At 29.7% G+C, this 24065-nt stretch overlaps 1 protein-coding gene across 1 annotated transcript; it reads right to left on the bottom strand.

Moving 5' to 3' along the window:
• Nucleotides 1–1833: 1833 nt before the first annotated feature.
• On the bottom strand, nt 1834–21587 carry LOC134715544 (Golgi membrane protein 1-like). Its single transcript, XM_063577786.1, has 8 exons — nt 21151–21587; nt 13833–13887; nt 12684–12738; nt 11936–12058; nt 11247–11437; nt 8740–9020; nt 6189–6221; nt 1834–5462 (listed from the first exon to the last, which is right to left on the bottom strand). Exons 1-8 carry the CDS (start codon nt 21502–21504, stop codon nt 5406–5408), a joined length of 1149 nt encoding a protein of 382 aa, XP_063433856.1. The 5' UTR covers nt 21505–21587; the 3' UTR covers nt 1834–5405.
• Nucleotides 21588–24065: the final 2478 nt, after the last annotated feature.

Here is a 24065-nt window from a genome sequence, read left to right on the forward strand (position 1 = left end):
GGTAATTGATGATCGAATCATAGTTGAGGTATCAGTGGGTTTGGTTTATAGTTCAACCTTTACTGTGCCTAATGTTTTATGGAATTTCACAATAGTGTCAAAGAATACAACTTGTTCTTCAGATATTTCAGCAGTGAATTTGATTGTTCTATGCTGAGAATGCACCTGTTGTATGAATTTATTGAGCGATTCTTTTCCAAGCATCAATATTATGAAAATATCATCAATGAACCTAAGGTATAAGAATGGCTTAAGAGGTACATGTAATCCACTTAGTAGTTTCTCCTCTAAATGTCCCATGAAGATATTAGCAAAAAACAGGGCCACCTTGGTGCCCAAAGCTGTGCCGCTGACTTGTAGATAAGTTCTATTGTTAAAAGTTAAATTGTTCCAGTGTCAGAAGGACTTATTCAAGAAGTTGTAATAGCCCTTTGTTGAATATTTGATAAGATGCTTTGTGTGAATGTAGGCTTTTGGAAACCAAACCTTCTTGGTTTGGAATGTTGGTGTATAACAAGGTAAAATCACTTGTTGCTAAAATAGTATCTTCTGGTAAATTTTTAATGCATTCAACCTTGTTGATAAAGTCAGAAGTGTCTTTAACAAAAGACTTTATAAGAGGTACAAATGGTTTATGTCTTCTACAAAGCTACATATTTTTTTCAGTAGGGCAATAGTTGCCACTAATTATTGGTCTGCCTGGTGGTAAACCATTCACAAAAGTTATGTGTAGAAGGTAGAACTGTGGTGTTCTTGGTTCTTCGACCAGTAGGAATTGTAGATGTCTTGGTTGATGTCATTTTTTGATATAAAGAAGTAAAGTGCAGTTGATTTTCAGAGTGTGAAATGTGGTGAGGTTCAAACTAGTTTTAACATAAAAACTTTCATCCATGAGTTGAGTAAGCGCCATCTGATTGTAATTTGCAGCGTTTAAAATTAGTTTCATGTAATAGTGTAAACCATTTAAGAGTTAGGTTCAGAAAAGGTAAAACAATTTACAGTGAAGGAGGCATGATTTCCTTATAAACAGAATCGGCTATCACATGGTGATATATAGACACCATGATCAATTATCCATCAGAGTTTGAAGTCAAATCAAACAAGCATTCAATGAGTATTGCCTAGCAATACAAAGTCTCCTTATATTTAAAAATTCATTGTACTAGAACAAAATGCCAACTTGATCTAAAATTTGTCATAGTGTAAACTATATCACTAATATCAAGTCAATATATTCAAGCATGATGAAAACAAATGTGGAAAAAAGTCAAAGGACCATAAATCTACACAAAATCTTTAGACCAGATTCCAACTTCATCTGTTTCTTGTCATCATTAAACTATATACCAATTATCAAATCAATATCTTTGAAGTATGACAAAAAAATAAGGAAAACTGATAATTTGAGTGATTTTCCTAGTCCACCCTGTACAAAACATCAGACCAGAACATGATTCCATAATTAATCTGTTACTTGTCATGATTAAAGTATACACCAATTATCAAATCAATATCTTTAAGTATGATGAAATAAGTATGAAAAACTGAATATTTTGAGTGAATTTCCTAGTACAAGGACCATAACTCTGTACATAACATCAGACCAGAACAAAAATTGATTTTGATCTGTAACTTTTCATGGTGAAACTATATAACAAATATTGAATCAATATCTTCAAGCAGGACTAAAAACTGATTACTTAGTGAATTTTAGACAGACAGAGATGCAGATATCAGAATAATATTCAACATTTTCTAAAATAATTTATTAAAGGTCAAAAGGATATGATGAGAAAAGTATCATTTATTAAAGAAAATAAAAACAAACAAATCAACCATTAAGTTTTATTGTCTTCTATATTCAGTGAAAAAAATATAATAAAATTCAAAACCCACAAATGAATACAACTATTACAAATGGATTTCCCCACATAGCAAAAATGATAACATAAATAAATAACAGTACTAGTATATCTGCCAAGTGAAGCACCCACCGACGATCATAATGAATATAACTAACATATTAAGAAGTATATTTTAGATAATATGAAATGTAAACATTTTTTCTCTTTCCCTCTAAACAGCGATGATTCTCATCACAGATAAAAACAACTCTCTGTAAAAATCATGATATTTAATTATCTCAATAATGATAATATAAGAGATGGGTTTAAAATTTTCATTTTAATCCTCTAAAATGTACGTAGTTCTATGAACACATTGAGCAAATGATTTGTTTTAGAAAAGAGTTTTTGGTTCCATTGGTTAATAACATAGTTCAAAACATCAAATGTACCTTAAAATCTCATCAAGAGTCCTATTGAAACATTTTTCCAATATTAAAATTTCAGGTGCTATTGCAAGATTTTACAATTTTCTTTTATGGTTAACACATATATTGTACTCAATAAAATTTTCATTGTAAGCTATCAAACTTCAATACAAAAAATATGGAATGTATTTTTTTTTTATCTTCTTACGCAATAACGATATAAAAAAAGATTATATCTCTGGTCAGTAACTTGAGACAATATGAATGGAATGACAATGAATTTACCACTGAAAGTGAACAGAGTTTTACTCCTTAAAATATGCAATGATGATGGACAATATTTTTTTCAATATATAGGATAGACACACTGTAAGTCAAAGTTAAGATAGAACCAAATTATAAAATTGGATTATGTCTGGTAGTTTTTTATTTGATTGTTCTGTTGAAAAGTAGTGAATTGTAAAATGGGTGCAAGAAAATACATTTTTCAGTTGACATTTGTAACATCTAATAATAATAAAAAAAAAAATCCCTAAAAAATATGGCAACAGATATTTTTTGTCCACTCAAAATCAAAAAGATTTTTTGGGTATTTATAACATAAAAACAAGAAATAAAATTTGCTTAAGTCCACTTTTTTTTCCTCTAATTGAATAATATTCATTTGTATAATGTTTGGTAGAGTCAAAACTGATAAATTTTTTCAAATGCTAATAAATGTTAAATGTGAAATCGTGATTTGAATTTTCAACTGACAATGAATTAAAAATAATAAAATGGGAGGGGGATTATTGGGACCGTACATTATATCACAATCAACACTAACACAGAATATAAAAATAACTATATAAACAAACAACTTAACATTCAACACAAAAAGACAGGAAAATGCATAGTTAAAGATTCTGTATATATTATCCAATAAAATTTTGTTCAATAGATATAAATGAGTATAGAATACGGAGAGAATCATTTGTTCATACATTTGATAAACTATTGGTACAAGTTTGATACAATGCTATGTATATTACAACATTTTAACACATTAAAATCCTTCAAATCATGAATTCTGAGTTTCTCTCACGTTGAAGGACATTTCATTTGCTGAATTGCAGAAAAGACAATTTTTTTTCATATTTTTCTTCTTCAAGAATTGTCAGTTCTGATAGTGATCAAGTTCCATTAAAACATGGTATAAATACAAGACATTTACAGGATTAGTACATCAAAAAATATCTACAACAATGAATTGCATATAAATAAACTGAACTAAAGAAATATCCAAAAATACTGATATGTTATTTGTATATCATTTCCAATTCTTTTCTATAAACAAAATACAATTTTGATCATAAACTGTAGTCAATGGCTCATTAAAACTTCTCTCAATGTGCAAACAACATATAACAGGCGATTATTTGAACTTGGAATTATTTTCAATTATGGAATTTGCTTGATTTCTTGTTATTGAAACTTTTAATAAATTCCATGTTTATTCTGTACTGAATAGTTTATTTTCAATAGAATGTACTGTGCCGCGCACAACACTATCTAACCAAAATGTATTGTATGGAAAGTGTTATTAATCACTCAAAAGATTATAATACCAAATGAACATGGAATTTATGCAATTCCATAATTAAAAATAATTCCAAGTTCAAATAATAGCCTGTTACATGTAATATATAAATATCAGAATGCATGACTCTTGACAACTCAAAACCTTTTAAGTTTTTAACCTATAAAATTTTCTATTTTCCCAAGTAATGATATATGGTTATCAAATACCAAAAGCCCACAATATTTCACTTCAATAACTTAACCAAATAATAAATATAGAAACAATAATTTCACATTGACTTATCAATTCACCAATATAGTCTTTGTAAGAAAAGACACTACTTTTAACTAAATTTTACCAAGGATTATCTCCCTCTAAATCAACAATTGTTTTTAACAATCTTTGTAGCATACTTTCTTACAAAGACTATATACATTGTATGTACAAAGTAAAAGGCCACATCACATATTTTGCATAAATAAGCCGTCATTTTTCTATTTATAATTCTTGTTCACTTCTGACAACAAAAGAAACCTTAAATAAACGTGGTACTGAATTTTTAGCTTATTTAATTTATATTTTTAATCTAAGTAAATAAAGGAATGAAAATTAAAAACACAAGTATAATTACAAATGGAATTGAGGTACAGGATTTTATGATGGTTTTATGTAAACTATTCATTTACTTTAATATTTATCATTGTTTATCTATTAAAACCAAGTGAAATGAAAACAAAAAACCTTTTCTAAATTTCAATAATAAGAGTTATCCAAAAAGCTGTTAACGCTGCTTTTCTGTAAGAAGAGAACAAGATATTATGACATGATCAGAACAAAACAATAAATTATTTCCCTCATGACAAGCTTGATGGGGAGTATTTATTACACAAATAAGATGAAAGCAGAGAACAAATTTGTTTTCTCTGAATTTAGGATTAAACTGATATTGCTCTGGAGAATTGATAATCACATAATTGTTCATATACAATGTTAATGTATACATTCGTGTATATATAATCGTATTAATTTGCTATATTTATTTAATAGATATGATCGTTATTGAATTTGCACCTAGCTTGTCCGATAAGGCTTTTATTTTCAAAATGAATCTTATTTCTTCTGCAATTTCCAAAATACTTCAATGAATGCCCAAAAAGATAAAAACATATCATTAAAAATTATTCTACTACTGCCATACTAAACAGTTTAGACGTGTTAATAAAACATATTTATATGTGTTAACTTTTATCTTCCTCCTGAGGGCTAGGAACACCTTTTATTAGAAAAAGCTTGATTTACTTCTTTGCAGAAGAAATATATTCATTCATCAAACAAATTTAATCAAAATATTCTTAATCTAAAAATGTTTTCCTGAATGTCTTGGTCAGGAAAAGACATTATTTGAAACATATCTCAATTATTCAGTTACCAAAAGACTCTAAATTTCCTAAACTTGGAATGTTTCAATAAAATGTGTTATTTTCAAAATTACACAATGAGATCATACTAGTTCAATTTCATTAATGTGGTAACTGGTATCTTTTATTATGCTGATTCCTTGTTTACTGTTTTCTATTGTGCTCCATTGTTCAAATTTCTTCTTAAGGCATCGATACTGTCATCATCTGTCTAGTAAAAATATGATATAACAAAAGCTATTAAATTTTCAGAAAACATATTAGAGATCTATTTATCAATCATTTGCACATCAAAAATTAGTAAAAGAGATTTAAAGATACCATAAAGCGGGTTATTTTCACTAGGTGCAAATTTTTAATTATTTTCACTGGAAGAACAAAATCGCAAAAATAAATTCCGCCAAATTTAAAAGTGCACATGTAAAGGCATTGATAAAAGTTTTGAATCTGCCAAAATATTTTGTATACCTTATTAAATAGCATTGCAAAATTTTATACTAGCGAAAATAACCCGCTATACAGTATATCTATGAAATGTAAAGTGAAATGATTTGAACAGGTAGATGATTTGGAATAACTAAAATAAACCCATCCACCATTTACACTGACTTGTTATTGGTTGCTTTTTAATATTTTACTCTGAAGCCACTATAAATGAAATGTAATACACAGAAATAAATTGCTTCCCGAGCGCAGCTGAATACAACCACAGAGGTCCATCCCTGAACATTTGGGTCAAACATAGACACAATATTCCAATTGATACAGGTCTGAATTTACTGTCTTATAGAAATGGAGGAAGTGAAATGTGACATGCAAAGCATTAAGTTTTTGGTGGTCAAATTAAACTGATCTGCATCTTTCTCCAAAAGAATTTTCACATATTGATTCATAATACTACAACATTTTATTTTATCATTCAGATAGGTACACTTACCTTTTTAGGTGCAAATTTAATGTCTTTATTTGCCTATAAAAAGAAAATGTAAATAATACTTTAAAGCAAATGAATTTCAATTGAAAAAATCTTGTAAATATATTATACTACATGTATTAGAATCTAAGTTTGAGACTAACTTCACCTTACTTCTTCAGTTGGTTACGTACATAGTATAAAAATTTTAGGCCAGTCTTCATGATATATTGTAATTTTTGTGATTTTGTGATATTTTACAGAACAAGATGAGATCTTTGATAATCATGAAATAAAACAACAGTTTTGTTCCTGGTTTTCAAGGAAAAATGAAATTTTAAAGAAGAAATTTGGAAATAAATGAAAACTGGTAAGGTTTTCTTACAAACTGGTATTTTAGCTATAAAATTATCAAGTTGAATATATTGTGATAAAAACATGCTTTGTTGAACAGTTGAACAATCAAATTACATATACTTTTGTGTGCATTTTAAAGGTACAAAAATGTATAACATAAAATGTATGTGTTAGACTGTTAGTTAAAGTGTTTTTTTTTACAACAAAATCTAAACACTGTTCATGATGTTCCAGAAAATGTGTTTCCCCAACTGTCACCACATATTTTAGGGGGAAACTCACATTGAAAAAGTTTTTGCTTTCTAATTGTAAAACATTTTTTCTTTTTTTTTGGGGGGGGGGGGGGGGGGGGGGGGAGAGGGGGTGTTCCAACCATACGTCTCCTTTAAATGGATTGATCAACCAAAAAAAATAGGGGGTTCCAACCCCAAGACCCTTCCCCTCCCTCTTGGATCTGCCACTGTTATCCCATCTGAAAAGTCTATTTATTCTAATTTTCATTGATGACTTATATGAATAATAAATATTTTCATTTATGACTTTTATGAATAATAGTAAAAAATATTCTAATGAGTATACCATCATGCAATTAATATTATTGATTCCAAATACAGTAAGTAATATGTAGCTCTTTCTTTATATTGGTTATATTTTTATACATCCGTCCGTCCGTTGATAACATGTCATGTTTAACAATAACTCAAAATTGCATTTAACAATTTGCAAGCCATTTTGTGGAATCGTTTATGTCTATTGAAATGAGATTCCTTTTCATTAATATAAATTTTAGATTTTATTTTTCCTAATTATGGGGTTTTATTCATTTTAAAAAAAGGGGGACTTTTTTCAGTTTTCTGACAATTACTCAAAAACACTTTCAGTAGTTCTCATAAAACTTTGTGAAGCTGTTTATTTGTAATGTACATGGTTTCTGGTATATTGAACTTAATTGATTATCTTGTAACTGTGATTTGTAGATCTATAATTTTCCCCATCTATTTGAATAAATTGATATAAATAATGTTGTCTTTAAAATATACAGCCTAGCTGTGCCAAGGATTCTAGACACACTACAGGCAGCATTACTATGACACAGAAGCATGGATTTTATTTTCATGGATTTCCTGGGTACAGGTGAACCAGAAATTTAGATGTTCAAAAAATTACAAATTTTCCATACACTTGTATACAGACAATATAAAAAAAACATGACCTTAAATATCCATGAAAGTGTAAGTTTACTCAATCTACGAAAATTGGTACCCACGAAAATAAATGAATCCACAGTATTCTTGCCCAGATCAGATAAAAGATTGATCCTATCATAAATATGGATAAAGAAACTGTTTTCTCTCAACAAACACTTTTTATGGCAACATGAGATTTATATTTTCTATCATCACCAAACCTATCAAAACTAATTGTATCATGCAACTAGGTATGAAATATATTAAAGTCATATGAAATGAGTGACTGGTGAACATAATGTTCATCCAATTCTTGAACCAATGCATGTATATATCATAAACTTAGTCTTCTGTTAATGATTTTATAATTTTTAAGCATCCATATCATTTCTAAAATTGTAAAAAAAATCTTTCTGTCTGTTATAATGTGAAAAGATGGCAGCTAATTAATTGACGTGCTTTGAAGCTGTAGTTTATTTGTTATCACTTGTATAGTAAACAATCAACAAAGAAGCATGGATATTGAGCATGTATATAACATGTTCAATTAGACAATACTTAAGTTCAATGACAGATCCATGTGTATTGTGATCACCAGATTTTTACAAAAAAGGTCACAAAACTGAAAAGTAAATTTCTTCTAAATTTGGAAAAAACAGAATTTTCTTGAGAAAAGGTATATGAACACAACTTTTTTTTAACTTGAAGTTTCATATGACTTTTAACAGTAAATGAAATTAACCCCTGACACAAATTTTACTAATTTTATAGTTTTTTTAGAAATAGAAGTTTTACATCAACACAATAGTTTTTACATATGAATTGGGAAATCAGTATGTAGCAAAAAATAGATCAAATACACAAACAAAAGGTATTTATTGTGAAATAAAAACACAATTACTCTATACTGTATAATATATTTTAAAAAAACATGGTTGACAAATGTACATGCACTGATTTCCCAAAATAATATAAACTTATTTAGTGTTGATTTTCATGGGAAAACTTAAAACATGCAGGCCTCTTACTACCTCCACCGCCTTATCCCCTGTGTCTTTGCCATCATCATCTTCATCATCATATGTCGCACCCTGATCATCATCTTTTACAGTCTTGGCTACATTCTCTTTCTGTACACCATCCTTAAGTCCTGGTGCAGTGGTTTCTTTAACCTCAGTCTTTTTATCTTTTTGTTCCATTTCCTTGACATCTCCTGTTGATTTGGGAACATTTTCTCCTACAGTTTTATTTTCAGCTTTTTCTTGGTTTGTCCCATCTACCTTAGTATTTGGTTGCTGAGGATTGTCCTTTCCTACAAGGGTGTTATTTTTGTTTTCACTTATGTCTTGAGTTTTATTAGATGAATCATGCAATTTCCCCTCACCTCCATATATAAGCCCCGCTATTTCTTGGGATTTTTTAAGACCTTGTTTGATGCCTTCGTGGGTCTGATTAAGTATTTCATGCAATTGTTGACCAGCTTTCACAGATAAGGATTGCAATCCCTCTTTCACTTTATCTTGAGATATTTTATTCAGATCAGTTTTTTCTTTCAGGGTTTCAAACCCTTGTTTAATTGTTTCCTGAGAGAGGGATTGTACTCCCTCTTTTAGCTTGTCCTTTAAGCTTACTAATGTGTTTACTAATCCAGTTGTTGGAGCCTTACCTTGTCCTTCTGATCCTTCTTTAAAATTAATAAGAAATTAATAAATAACAATATTGATGAGAATTTCTGATTCACGTAAAGGTTTTTTTGAGTTTTAATTATATTCAACGTTCAGGAATCTTAAAATGTTTCCTGTACACATACTGTGGATTCATTAATATTCGTTGGATACACATTTTTGTGGGTACAGGGGAACTACAAATTAAAATATTCAAGGAATTGCAAATTTTCATACAGAATGAATGCGAACTTCACTAAAACCATGAATTTGAGTTTATAAGAATAAGCAAGTACTCAAACCAAGAAAATTGGTACCAAAAAAAAATAAATGAATTCACAGTATATGAATAATTTCAAAAGAACAGGTATAAAACTAAAAACTAGCATAATAATTATAAGAACTACAAGGATAAAAAGCATGACTTTTGAGTATGTTTAATGGAAGCAATGGCAGTATCAGTAATGAGTAAATCCTTAAAACAAAAATTCAATTCAAGGTCAAGTCACAGCGAATAGATCAGGTCACAGATCGTGCATACAACTGAGGTACCTTTAACTTGTTTTAATACATGAAAAAAAAACAAAAAAAACCATTTTTAACCTCTTTTGTTTTCTAAATATTTTTGCATGAATTCTTCAAAAATTGAAAAAAACATTTGTGATTTGGCCTGCCACCATTTAACTGAAGAGTTTTATGTAGATAAACAATGTGTCTGGCATAGCTAACTATAAGCCTAGCATTTTAATGGATTCTTGTAAGAAAAAACAGAAACGAGCAAATATAATTCTTTCAATTGTGATAAAATCATCAAATCTCAACAACCAATTACACATTGATTTTTTCTCAAAATTAAAGTCGTGTTGCCCCATGTTGTGATATTTTTCCATCGAGGTCAGCACTTTCAAAATTAAAGTATATGTAAACACCAAAAAATAAATTTGGTTACCACAGTTTGACATCATTGACCTGAAATTTTTCTTGTAACAACCAAGGTTTAAAAGTAAAATCTATGCATTTGGTGGAGAGATAAGAGTTTTTAAGGATAATTTTGACATTTTGAGTCCTAGCCAGTTTATCAGTATTTGTTATAAAATTGAATATATTTATCTTATTTCTTTGTTATAGAACACTGCCTTGTTGAATTGGATGAAAAGTAAAGGGACTTAAAAGTTTTTTATGGGAAAATTTCAGATTTCAGTACTATTCCTATCTTCCCTAAAATTAAGATCAACAGCCTTTTAGCATTAAAGAGATATAATTAAAACCCTCAATAAAGGTAAATGAGCATAACTGTGTCAGATTTTCATTAACTAGTTATCAAGTCAACTCAGGATGGAGAATAAAATAAGGTAGATTTGTAGTCAGAAACATAGTTACATTTTTAAGTAAAGAAAACATTGGATGAATTACTTATTTTCCATATTCTTTTTTCTTGATAATAATTAACAGCATGACATATTTTATATTTCTTTGCCTATTTGATACACTACATGCATAATATATGAGTCAATGCAGAGATAATTCTATGAAAAATGTGTATGAATACATGTACATGTCATTTTCTATGGTTCATATTCTGATGAGTATTTATATTTTTTCATGCATGTTCACATATGATGTATAAAAATGTATACACTAAATTATCAAAGTTTTTCATGAACATGCATCTGGTTTAATTTTTGTATTTTATTTGGTACAATTGCTGCATAATGATCCTGATTCAACTGATTAAACTACAGGTATATATACTTAATGCCATTTACCTATCTCTTCTTCTGGTTTAATTTTTGTATTTTATTTGGTACAATTGCTGCATAATGATCCTGATTCAACTGATTAAACTACTGGTATATATACTTAATGCCATTTACCTATCTCTTCTTCTGGTTTATTTGCTGTCTGTTTTTTAACTGCTTGTTGTTGATCTGCTTGTGGTGGAACAGGTTGTTGTTGACCTGGTTGTGATTGACCTTGTTGTTGTTGACCTGTTTGCTGTTGAGCAGGTTTTTCCCCTGCATTTGGAGGCTGAATTTGCTTCTGACCTCCTGCACCCGCTGCTTGCCTGTAAAAGTTTAACAGTGTTCTGTCAGGGGACATAACCTGGAATTTTGTATCTCTGACCTTGAGATTAGTGAGTAAAATATTTCACAATTTATTATTTACACACGAAAGAAAATAGCAAAAAGGTTAGTGTATATATATTTATATATATGTGTTATATTAACAATATGGGGTAAATTTAGCAAAAATGTTCCTTGGTACAGCAATGCATTAAATAACTACATAACTCTGCTTAAACAAAATTCCAGAATCATTATTACAGTGAAACCTGTTTAAACCAAACCTCTTCAGGACTTAAGATTTTGTTTGGTTTTGGCCAATGTTCGTTTTTATCAGGTTCACAATGCATACAATTTGAGATGTTGGTGCTTAAGAACATGTTTGGTTTATACAGGATTAGGTTTAGCCAGGTTTCGCTGTATATATTATTGTTTCTGTGGATATATGTCAATTAGACAGCAACCCACCAATGTTCCTCTCCAGTTGCTGTAACACTTACTGTACTTGTATCTTTATATCATCTCCCACATCAATCCCAGCATTGATCAGCTGTTGTATAGGTGCTGCTCCAACCTTCTGGAACATTTCAGAATATAACTTCTTAACCTGTTCCTTACATTGGCTGAAAAAAAATAATGTTTGCCAAACTGCAGTAAATTTGAAAAAAAATGATAACTGTCAAATATTTCGAACATTATTAATAGCAAAAATCACTGACAATATCAAGAATTTATCATGCTCATTGAACAAAAATTCGGAGATGACGTTACTAAGTTGTAAAACTTGTGTCTGATCCTTTTGTCATTTTGAACAATAAAATATGTTTAAATTAAAAATTCGACCTACACAAATGTAGTATGTGAAGTTGTCGTTTATAAAACAACGATATATTTATAATATCAATGAGTACTTCAATCTAAACATAATTGTTGTTTTAAGAAATGGTTGTAGGTTGATGATTAGAAAAGTCTCATCATTTTCCCAAAACAAAAATGCTCACTAAAAACATGTGCAAATACTTGTCAAAGAATTTGGCACTTGTCTCATCAAATATGATTCTATATTTATTGCAACTCTTTTTCTGTTTAAAGGCCACTATATGTGTGCGTAATAAGTATAGCTGTTTCAATAGCATTGAAATCTTTCATACATAAATATTTTAAACATGTACAATGTAATCATTTTTACACTTCATGAAATCTTCAATAAACATGTGATAAATGCTTTTATTTATAATTGTATCTTACCTGTCACAGTTTTGTGTTGAAACATTTGGTTGATTTTTAAGCTCCTTAACTTCATCTGTAAACAAAATTGATAAAGTATTTGTATACAGTAAATTGTGCATCATAATCAGTTATCCCTTTCCTCCATAATGACGCCTTTTGACGCCACCCCTTTTTCTTCATAATGAGGCCTTTTGACACCGGTGTAGTAGTTCAATTGAAACACTTTTGACTCCAAAATGTCTGCATCAGACTTAAAATAAATTGAATCCAATATGAAAAGGAGATTTGTGAGAATATCTGACTTGAAATTTATTGATGAAATATTCAATTTCAGAATGCATTAACACTTTAAACCTGATGATTTTTTTTTACTAAAATCCATGGAGGACATGGAGGAAAGGGTAATGACTGTTATGTATAAGTGTATCACTATCTCATGTGTAATAAACGTATAAAAAACTAAAGGAAAGGTCTCCATGCTGTCAGCACTAAAACAGTGAAGAATGAAATAAGTAGATTTGATTTAGGGGCCAAGAGTCATCTACCTGTACAAAGGTAAAATTCAAATGAATTTGTCAACTCTCTCCTAAACCTCTATTTTTGGGATGTATATTTAAATGCTTTATAAGATCAAATGCTTTGGTGAGTGCAGCCAGATACGACTGCAGAGTTCCAAGTTTAGACACAATATTATATATAAAACCCAATTGTTTGCACCTGTCCTAAGTCTGATATTCAATAGTTTTTGTATGTTGATGTGGTTCATAAGTGTTTCTAGTCTTATAATATAGATTAGACTGTTGTTTCCTCACTTAAATGGTTTTACACTTGTAATATTAATCCCAACCTTCCTTTTGTGGAATTGACCCTTCTTGTAAAATTTCATAGAGATCCATCATAGCATTAAATGAACCCCCCCCCCACAAAAAAATTGTGGTTGTATAAAAAGCTGGACTATAAAAGTTATTCATCGCTTTCTTACACATCTATTTATCAAGTTTGTGCTTAAAATTTGGGACCCAAAATCAACCTTTTCTGAACTTTCTCCTTGGTATTTCTAGGGTATCTAAATTCAAGGTTGTCCCCTTCTCAATTTTAAAATCCATTAAAGTTGGTCTTCCATCATCAAAACAATTATCAATGAATCCAAAATTATTTTGTGCTCACCTTTGACTGCTTCTAACTGAGTTTGGATACCAGTATTGTTATCCTCACATTGTTGCTGAAAAGAAAATGGAATACAATTTATGATAAAGATATATCATGTATATATATATAAAGAAAAGTGTAGGCAGATTAGGCTACAATACCTGTATGATTAAAATTTAATTTGTACTTGCTACGTATACATTACAGGAGAAAAACCTTGGCAAGCTTTACTTTTCATGCTTTTTGTCCTGTTTCTTTCGGACAAAGAACATGTATTGTATATTTATTCAAATTATTGCATATATGGAAAGCCCCTTTCTTAACTAATTATCAATGAATGCTGTCTGTATCGTGCTTTATTATATGAAAAGCCCCTTTCTTAATTATTGAAAACTTTCTTCTTGTATTAACCATGCTTTAACACCCTCAAGGGTATTTTGTATAAACATGAAAAATGTTACAACATATAACATGTGACATGCATTCAGAAATTCACAACCTACATGTACATGACTACATGTCATATATTTGCTCCAAATTACTGAAATTCACATGGAAACTTTGTTATAAATAAGCAATGCCATAATTACTATATATATCTGTTGCCAGTTGAAACAATATTCTCCATACCCATTATTCTGTTAGGTACAAATACTGTAATATTATACAATGTACTTCCATTTGGAACCTTCTCATATGAAGGAACTTTATACATTTGTATACATGTTACATTTGTATTATCTTTCATGACCATAAATCTTATACTTTCATTTTTACATTTCCGTAAATTTGATTTGATATATATCTAGTAAATTACATCAGTCTGCTTTTCAAGATTTCAAGAAACTGTTTGTTTGTATATACTGTAAATTCAGAAGTTATTGCATGCATTTATGATTGTAATGTTGTCATTTTAGACTAAAATGCAATTCTAATTTTTGTGATATTCAGAAAAATCCTGCTGCGATTATAACCCTGTAGCATATTATGCGGTAATATCTGAATTTGCATATCGCAGTAATACATCATGTACATGTATACTATAAAATATTGACAAAATTGATTGTACAATCAATATATACACATGATACATGATCATGATGATATAAAGTACAACAGATGTTAAAAAGGAGATATAAAAGTGTTTGTATTTGATTAAAGAACAGCAGCTGTACTTACATGACTTACATGTATACATTTAAACTATATGTAAATGTACAATGTATGTTGATTTAATAGGTTTCTCCATCATTTAATATCTTTCTTTTTGTATGTGATTTATACAGAGGTGGATTTAAAGGTTTTTTTCAGGGGGCCTGGCCCCCCATGCCATTTTGTGGGGAAAATTGGTTGATTATATAGGGAATCACTGCAGCATGACGTCCCCTCCCCCTTTATGAAAATTTCAGGATCCACCACTGTTATACATAAATGCCAAGCAGTATCTGCATATTGTAAAGATTTTGTTCCAAAAAAAGATCATTAAAAAATATAATATTAAAGATGTCTCATCTCATGATTATCTTATTTTTGAGTCTGATTGCGGGCGGCTTTAATTATCTTTTTTAAGTGTATTATAAGGCATTTACATTTGTGGCATAACATCGTTGCCCCAAGTTAAAAAAACAAATTCTGTTTAGTATTAAATTTATATTAAGATCCATTTTGTTACATCTTGTGATCAATTTTATTTGGCAATGGCCAATGGCCAATGGCAGTCAGCAGGGTTAAAGAACATCAGTTGTTCGACCTGTTAGTCAAATGCGTTATGTTTAAATATACTTTTTCGAATTCACTTTTTTTGTCTTTTGGAAAATGTTGTTGGTGCTGTTTATAGACCCTTCTACAACGAAATTTGTTTTACATGCACACGTGTAAAAATTGCAGTTTTTATCCAACGCAATCATAGGTTTGAACGTAGTTTTCAATTTAGACTCGTTTAAAATGACGTTTACATACACCTACATGTCGTAGAAGAACTTTTGGCAACTATCGCAATGGAAAGAAGCATTATTCCATGTACAAATACCCTTTTATGTACTTATATTTAATTATTTAAATGCCCAAAAAGGTGCAAGCCATGGACGACAAAGTCAAGGTCACTAAAAAATTCCATTTGTAGTACATGTTGTACATGTATGTACATGTAATCAGAATGAACATTTTACTAGGTTCAGGGAGCAATACATTACAACAATGTTTAAGAAAAATGACTATTCAACAATATTTGTCCTTTGTTGTTTCGTTATGTATTTATCTTTTACATGTATTTTAAGCTGAGCTTAGGTCATGTTAAAACATATATTAATGTCCCTAATTATAATAATACATGTATGTAATTTAAATTATTCAGATATTAACACAATTTTTTTCCACCTTATTATCTTTTGAAGAATGGGTGACATATGCATGTCCCCTTCATGCCCTTGGGGTATTTATTTAATTTTAACAAGATTGTTTACAATGTATAACATTGAATAAATTGTATGTTATGTATAGTAATTTAATCAAAATTATAATTCCCTAATTATGACAACACATTATAAAAATAAAAACATATTTGATGATTTTTTTTTCTGTTTACCTTTGCAATATTCACATGACCATGATGATACATGTGTAAAAGAAGAAAATCAATATTTGTAGTTTTAATTAAAAAAATGTATCATGTGCATTTCAAATTAACAAACATGATTTAGAGAATTACAAAATTTAAAGGACAATGACGTTGACACGAATAAAGGATATTTAAAAAAACATACTTATAATCAGAATTGAGGTATAAAAACTTATAATTTTTTTTGATAAAGTTGAAATAAGCTTTCTCAAATTTAAAATTTAAATGTAAATTTAACCCAGCATGTATCTGTGTTAACTTAAAGCAACAATTTTCCTTTCCAGGTCATTTATATTATATAGATAGATGTATTTACACTTGTTATGTAAATTGTATGCAAATTTGTTCACGGTTACTCAGATATTTCACACATAGTCCAGTCAATCTAGCATAAATTTAGCCCTAACCTGAAAGTAATTGCAACAGAAGATTTTTTTCAGTTTTAATCTTTAGTATTATATCCCAAATGTACACAGAAAAAAGTCCCATAAAATCTTACTTGAGGAAGACTTAAAAAATCACCATTTAAAATTCCTAAGGAGATTTGCATTGAAAAGGGAGATAACTCTTGCAAAAAAGGTAAAAATATCTCAATAAAAATTGATACAAAATTATAACTTTACCGCTTCTATTCATCAGAATGTATTGATTCTTGATTTTTTAGTGGTCTTTAGAGTATAACAAACAACTCTTAAGGTGTTTTTATATCTTTTATCAAACTATAATCTAGATTTTGTATTTCATTAGTTGACTATTTATATTGAATTTTCAACATGTCAAGGTCATGAAGGTAAAGAATCTCAAATTTAATCAAATAATTAAGCATGTTTCCTTCTTTTTGTGGTTTAAAGCTTAAGTTTCTTTAGATAAGTAAGATGCTGAAAAAATATGTACATGTTATACAGATATAAACAATTATTTTCAAAGCTTCAAATTTGCAATTTCTTAAATGAACCAGATGCTCCGCAGGGCGTAGCTTTATACGACCGCAGAGGTTGAACCCTGAACGGTTGGGGCAAGTATGGACACAACATTCAAGCTGGATTCAGCTCTAAATTTGGATTGTGATTAAATAGTTGACACAGCATAGGTTTCTGACACAGAATGAATGTGTTCTAATGAACTTAAAATTTTTGTTTTCTCTTAGAGCAATTCACTATGCTGTTGAATATTAATCCTCTCAAAAAAATGTTTGAAGAAATTTTCTTTTTATTTATGAAATTTCAAATGAGAAAAATTGAACCCTATTTTTTAATCACATCCCCCTTTCCCTTATTCCAAAACTAATCTCAATTATAATATTCTAATGGAGTTTGCAACAATAACTACTCATTTAAATACATCATAAAATATTAAGATGTAAAAAAACTGCTTGTTATCACTGAATGGTAAAGATTATTTAAATTTATCAGTTGGTAGTAAAAAGTGAATATACATTGTGTATTGTATATAACAAAGATTTAAGTTGATTCTGGACAAAGAAAGATAACTCCAATTAAAAAAAAATCTTGCAATAAGATATTTCTTGCTTACTATTCTGGACAAAGAAAGATAACTTTAATTAAAAAAAAATTTTGCTATTTCACAACAATGTGAAATTAGATATTTCTTGCCATTGCACAATACTGTGCAATTGAAAAGACTTGCTATTGCACAATACTTAATATAATAATTTTAGATCCTGATTTGGACCAACTTGAAAACTGGGCCCATAATCAAAAATCTAAGTACATGTTTAGATTCAGCATATCAAAGAGGCCCAAGAATTTAATTTTTGTTAAAATCAAACTTAATTTCATTTTGGACCCTTTGGACCTTAATGTAGGCCAATTTGAAAACGGGACCAAAAATGAAGAATCTACATACACAGTTAGATTTGGCATATCAAAGAACCTCATTTATTCAATTTTTGATGAAATCAAATAAAGTTTAATTTTGGACCCAGATTTGGACCAACTTGAAAACTGGGCCAATAATCAAGAATCTAAGTACATTTTTAGATTCAACATATCAAAGAACCCAACCGATTCATTTTTTTTCAAAATCAAACTAAGTTTAATTTTGGACCCTTTGGACCTTAATGTAGACCAATTTGAAAACATGACCAAAAGTTAAGAATCTACATACACCCATTAGATTCGGCATATCAAAGAACCCCAATTATTCAATTTTGATGAAATCAAACAAAGTTTAATTTTGGACCCTTTGGGCCTCTTTTTCCTAAACTGTTGGGACCAAAACTCCCAAAATCAATACCAACCTTCCTTTTATGGTCATAAACCTTGTGTTTAAATTTCATAGATTTCTATTTACTTATACTAACGTTATGGTGCGAAAACCAAGAAAAATGCTTATTTGGGTCCCTTTTTGGCCCTTAATTCCTAAACTGTTATAACCTCAACTCCCAAAATCAATACCTATCTTCCTTTTGTGGTCATAAACATTGTGTTTAAATTTCATTGATTTCTATTTACTTAAACTAAAGTTATTGTGCGAAAACCAAGAATAATGCTTATTTGGGCCCTTTTTTGGCCCCTAATTCCTAAACTGTTGAAACCAAAACTCCCAAAATCAATCCCAACCTTTCTTTTGTGGTCATAAACCTTGTGTCAAAATTTCATAGATTTCTATTAACTTAAACTAAAGTTATAGTGCGAAAACCAAGAAAATGCTTACTTGGGCCCTTTTTGGCCCCTAATTCCTAAAACGTTGGGACCAAAACTCCCAAAATCAATACCAACCTTCCTTTTATGGTCATAAACCTTGTGTTAAAATTTCATAGATTTCTATTCACTTTTACTAAAGTAAGAGTGCGAAAACTAAAAGTATTCGGACGACGACGACGCAGACGACGACGCCAACGTGATAGCAATATACGACGAAAATTTTTTCAAAATTTGCGGTCGTATAAAAATGCACCAAAAAAAAATGAAACTACCTTTAACACTTAGGTTTTGCACATTTCATGAGCAGAAGATTATATAATTTAGTCATACATGTATATTCAAACTTATAACCCCATCAAAGTATCTTACTTTACATAAATTTCAAGAAAATCAACAACAAAATGAAAAAAAGACTCATTTATTTGGAGACATTTCTAAGGTCATTTGAAGATAAAATTCAGCTTAATACATTTTGTACCAAAAAAAGTGTAAATATGCATGTAGGAAGGCAGACATACTTAAAGGAGAGTGGTAAACATGGTAAAGGATTATTTTCGTGCAATGTTTTCATCCTTTTTATTTCACATGTTTTCGTGTTTTGATATTTTATTTCTCGTTTTCTTGTGTTTGGTTCCAAGTGCCTGCTTCGTGTCTCTCCTTACTTATTTATTTTCATGTTACTTCATAACTTAATTTTCCTTAATATTTAAAACATTTTTTATCGTGCTTCCATTTCTGTAAAAAAAATCTCCGTGCAACAATTTTGAGATTTTTATTTCATGTGTTTTGTTTCAGGACCCCCCTTTACCAACCTCTTAAGGCATGTAAGGGCATACCATAGAGTTTTGATTCAATATTTACAACTGCGTGAAAATTTGCACATAGGCTATTTTTTACCTGATTAAATCAAATATGTACATGTAATAAAAAATATACCTTCATGCGCTACTTTTTAAGTAAAATGAGGACAAAATTTTGCATATTTGCTCAAAATTCAGATTTGTGGCCGTAATTTCTTTTTCGAAAGAAAGACATAATTTTTTTGTTATAAAAGATAAACACAATTTTTTTTTGTTAAACATTGTTAAATAATCAGTAATTTCTATATTTTTCAGTATCAGAAAAAATATGCAATTTTTTTATTCAGAAATAACTCATATTTATCAAATGTTTATGAATTGAGGAAAACACGTCATTTTTTACTGCATGTTTATCAAAATTATAAAAAATCCTATATTTACAGATTTTTAAAATTTGGGTCACATAATCTCCCTGCAAAATGAAGCAAATTGTCGTTTTGAAAAGTAGGGGTCCATGAACTCGTTTTCAAATTAAATCAGTTTGAATGACAAAAATCAGTTGAAAAATGCATCTTTTCCCGATATGTTACAGTTTGACGTCGTGAACATAACATTTTACATTAGCAACGTCATAACCTCCCATGTAACTGTATTTACAAGTTCGTGAAAATTTGCATATAGGCTATTTTTTACCTGATTAAATCAAATATGTAATAAAAAATATACCTTCATGTGCTACTTTTTGAGTAAAATGAGGTCGAACTTTTGTATAGTTGCTCAAAATTCAGATTTGTGGCCGTAATTTCTTTTTCGAAAGAAAGACATAACTTTTTATTTATTAAAGATAAACACAAATTATTTTTTGTTAAATAATCGGTTATTTCTGTATTTTATAAGGATCCTAAAAAATTTAGCATTTTTTTATTCAGAAATAACTCATATTTATCAAGTGTTCATGAATTGAGGAAAATACGTAATTTTTTGCTGCATGTTTATCAAAGTTAAAAAAAATCCTCTATTTACAGTTTTATTAATTACGTTAGCAACGTCATTACCTTCCCTGTAACTGTATCGTATGCCCTTAAATGCAACGATTTGTTTAGTGAACAAATATGATTTGTTTAGTGAACAAATATGATTTGTTTAGTGAACAAATATGATTTGTTTAGTGAACAAATATGCTGAAAGGCAAATAGGTTTCATAGAATGTTAAAAAAAACAAAAAAAATATTCATTCTACACTTTTAAATTACCAAATTTTTTTCACACTCTTTCTTTAAATTTTCTGCTCGTTCCACATCACCGCCCTTTTTATCAACGTCTTCCTGCAGTTTTTTAATTTCAGAATCTTTTGTGGCTATTCTTTGTTCAATTAATTGGTATTTTCTCTCAATATCTCTTTTACTTTGCTCTTCATTCAGTCTTTTCGAGGTCAAAATCCGGATCTGATCTTGTAAATCCATGTTTGTGGCACTTAGAGAACCGTTTGATGATGATAAATTCCAGTAATTGAACCCTAAAATGGCTAAAGCCACTAAAAGTCCAATAATTAGAAATGGGGGCGACTTGCTTGGGTTTCTTGCAGCACCTCTACCATTTCCTGACATTATGAATACGTTTTTTGTCTGGAAATTATATCACAACAACAAGTTTCTTCGTTGCCAGCTTGCAAAATGCGTGTCCGGATGTGAAATAGACGGAAGTGAATAAAAATATTTTTGTCATTCCGTGTGTATTTTGTACAGTAATCTATGTACTTATTTAAAGTCCCTTAGAACTTAAAAGTTGTCTACGTTTATAATGTACTAACTTAAAAAAGGATTAACTTTATATTGACTATTCATAATAGTTTTGGTCAAAACAAAATTCATTGAAAAGACTGATGATCTTTGTCAGTGGATCTTAGACTATACTGTACTGAGTGCCGTCGAGTCCAAATTATAAGATAGAGCTATGATGCTGCATACTTTCTATTTCAGTGATTAGCAAAAGTTTAATGATTTAAACAAGTGCTCAGTCAGTTTTCAAGCCAGTTTTTGCATGATTGTGGAATGATTTAGTTCAAGTGTACCATTCAAAATTGTTTTCACCATTCTAGATCTGCAATGATTTAATTTATTAAGTCCAGTTTTGCGGGCAATTATTGATAATTATTGACCAGTCACCTATGATAGAGACATATAATACAATTGCATTATATGTCTCTGCCTATGGGTCTCGTGGCCAATACAGCAAACCTCGAATCTATACGAGTGCCAATACAGAAACAGCCAGTTAATAACACTATATTATATAACGTTCAAGACAATAATGTGCAGCGTGCCAAAAGTTATATATTATAATTAACCGGGGTTCTCAATTAAAATTTTAAATTCTCACATACAGTTTTTTATACAGTAACATTCTGTGAAATAACTAGGAAATAGCATATTTCAAAGAAGAAATGCCAATTTTGAATAATTTGCCAAAGTATCAGTTCTCATTTTTTTAATTGCTTTCATATTTTACATATTTTAATAAAGGTAGCAGCTTTTTATAGTACATATGCTGTCTGTTTGATTTTATAAGCTTTCAGAATTAAAATTTGATGTATATGCTGTTGTTAAAATACTAATGTATTGGAGCATCTTAGTTTTACTGGGATGCTAGTTTTGCATATTTTTTTATTTTTTTTTTGGATGCTTGATTTCCTATATGTTGGTATGATGGCATCTCATCATTTTTGGATGCTGGCATCCCGTCAAGACGGATTGGGACACACCTTAAAATAAAGTCATCATTATGATTTAATTTGACAGAGTGATCAGGGTATTCGGGAATACCAAAGAAGCATGCTATAAAAGCTTTAATATAGCGGTTGGGGAAACGTATAAAAGCTTTAATATAGCGGTTGGGGAATTGTATAAAAGCTTTAATATAGCGATTGAGGAAACGTACCTACCGTGCGAGGGCTGTATAGCCAGTCAAGGTCGTTAAACACTTCCATTTGTTGGTGGGGAAACGTATGCACATTCGTTATCATGTGAATCTTTACACGTTATCTCAGAATTGTCTTGTTATACACATTTTGAGCACAAACAGCCCAATCTGAGAATTTACTTTTAATAGTGTAGTAAACGTATACGCTCTCATGCTGATGTGTCGTACAAGAACAAATAAACTGTGTTGAAAATGTCGAGGGGAAATAAGTTTGGTCGGTAGTCAATGATCCGGAAAACTGCGTTAGTTTAAACATATTTTATTGTCTAAATATACAATAGGATTGGATACAAGTTATAACAACTTAAGATAATCCTCTCCATATAAGTACAATATACAAAATTTCAAGATGACAGCAAATATATATTTCAGTACAATATGAAAAATATATACAATTTTATATTATGTTTAAACATTATAACAGTTGGATAGAGTACATTTTAAGATACAGCAATATTAATTAGAGAATCTGCGTTAGCTGCGTTGAATACCTTAGTCCCAGTTTCCTTGTTTTTTTTTTTATTTTCCTTAACATGAGCCAGAAGAGTGGAGAAACCCGTTATATTTGTTTATGGAATGATAGTTTAGGACAATTCCAACTTTTTCCATAAACAGATTTAAACCAGTAAATCACGTTTCAGTACTCGTAACTTAATGGTCGAAGGGCGACAACTCATATCTTTATAATTTCAACATGACTGTGATATCTGAAACTACATTTTCTGATTGAAGACATGCTAATTGAGGTTTAGATTGAATCAACAGAATAAAGAATAAAGCACATGGGCGGAATTTTTGTTTAAAGAATTTGAAAGTGACCTACAAATGAAATAAGGCGTTCTAAAAAATAACCATTACATTTTCTGAATAAAGCGCAAAATAAATATAAAAGAATGGAGAAAAATGGCCTAACAATATGAGAACACAGATAGGAATTTTCAAATGGTACGGGAGTTTTTTAGGGCCATGTTAATCTCCTTTTTTCCAATTTGATGTTACAAATTATTAACAATGCCCTAAAAGGCTTCCGTATAATGCAGATTGTAATACCTGAACGATTTTCTTGTGGTTGTACACTCAGTAACTCAACTTTTCGAGCTTAGCTTTTTTGAATATATCAATAAATATAAAACATAATTTACTAAGTTCAATTGTTTAACTTTGGTGCCAAAAAAAAAATGCGTCCTTG

This window comes from Mytilus trossulus, chromosome 4 (genome assembly GCF_036588685.1).
Source record: "Mytilus trossulus isolate FHL-02 chromosome 4, PNRI_Mtr1.1.1.hap1, whole genome shotgun sequence".
Classification (NCBI taxonomy): domain Eukaryota; kingdom Metazoa; phylum Mollusca; class Bivalvia; order Mytilida; family Mytilidae; genus Mytilus; species Mytilus trossulus.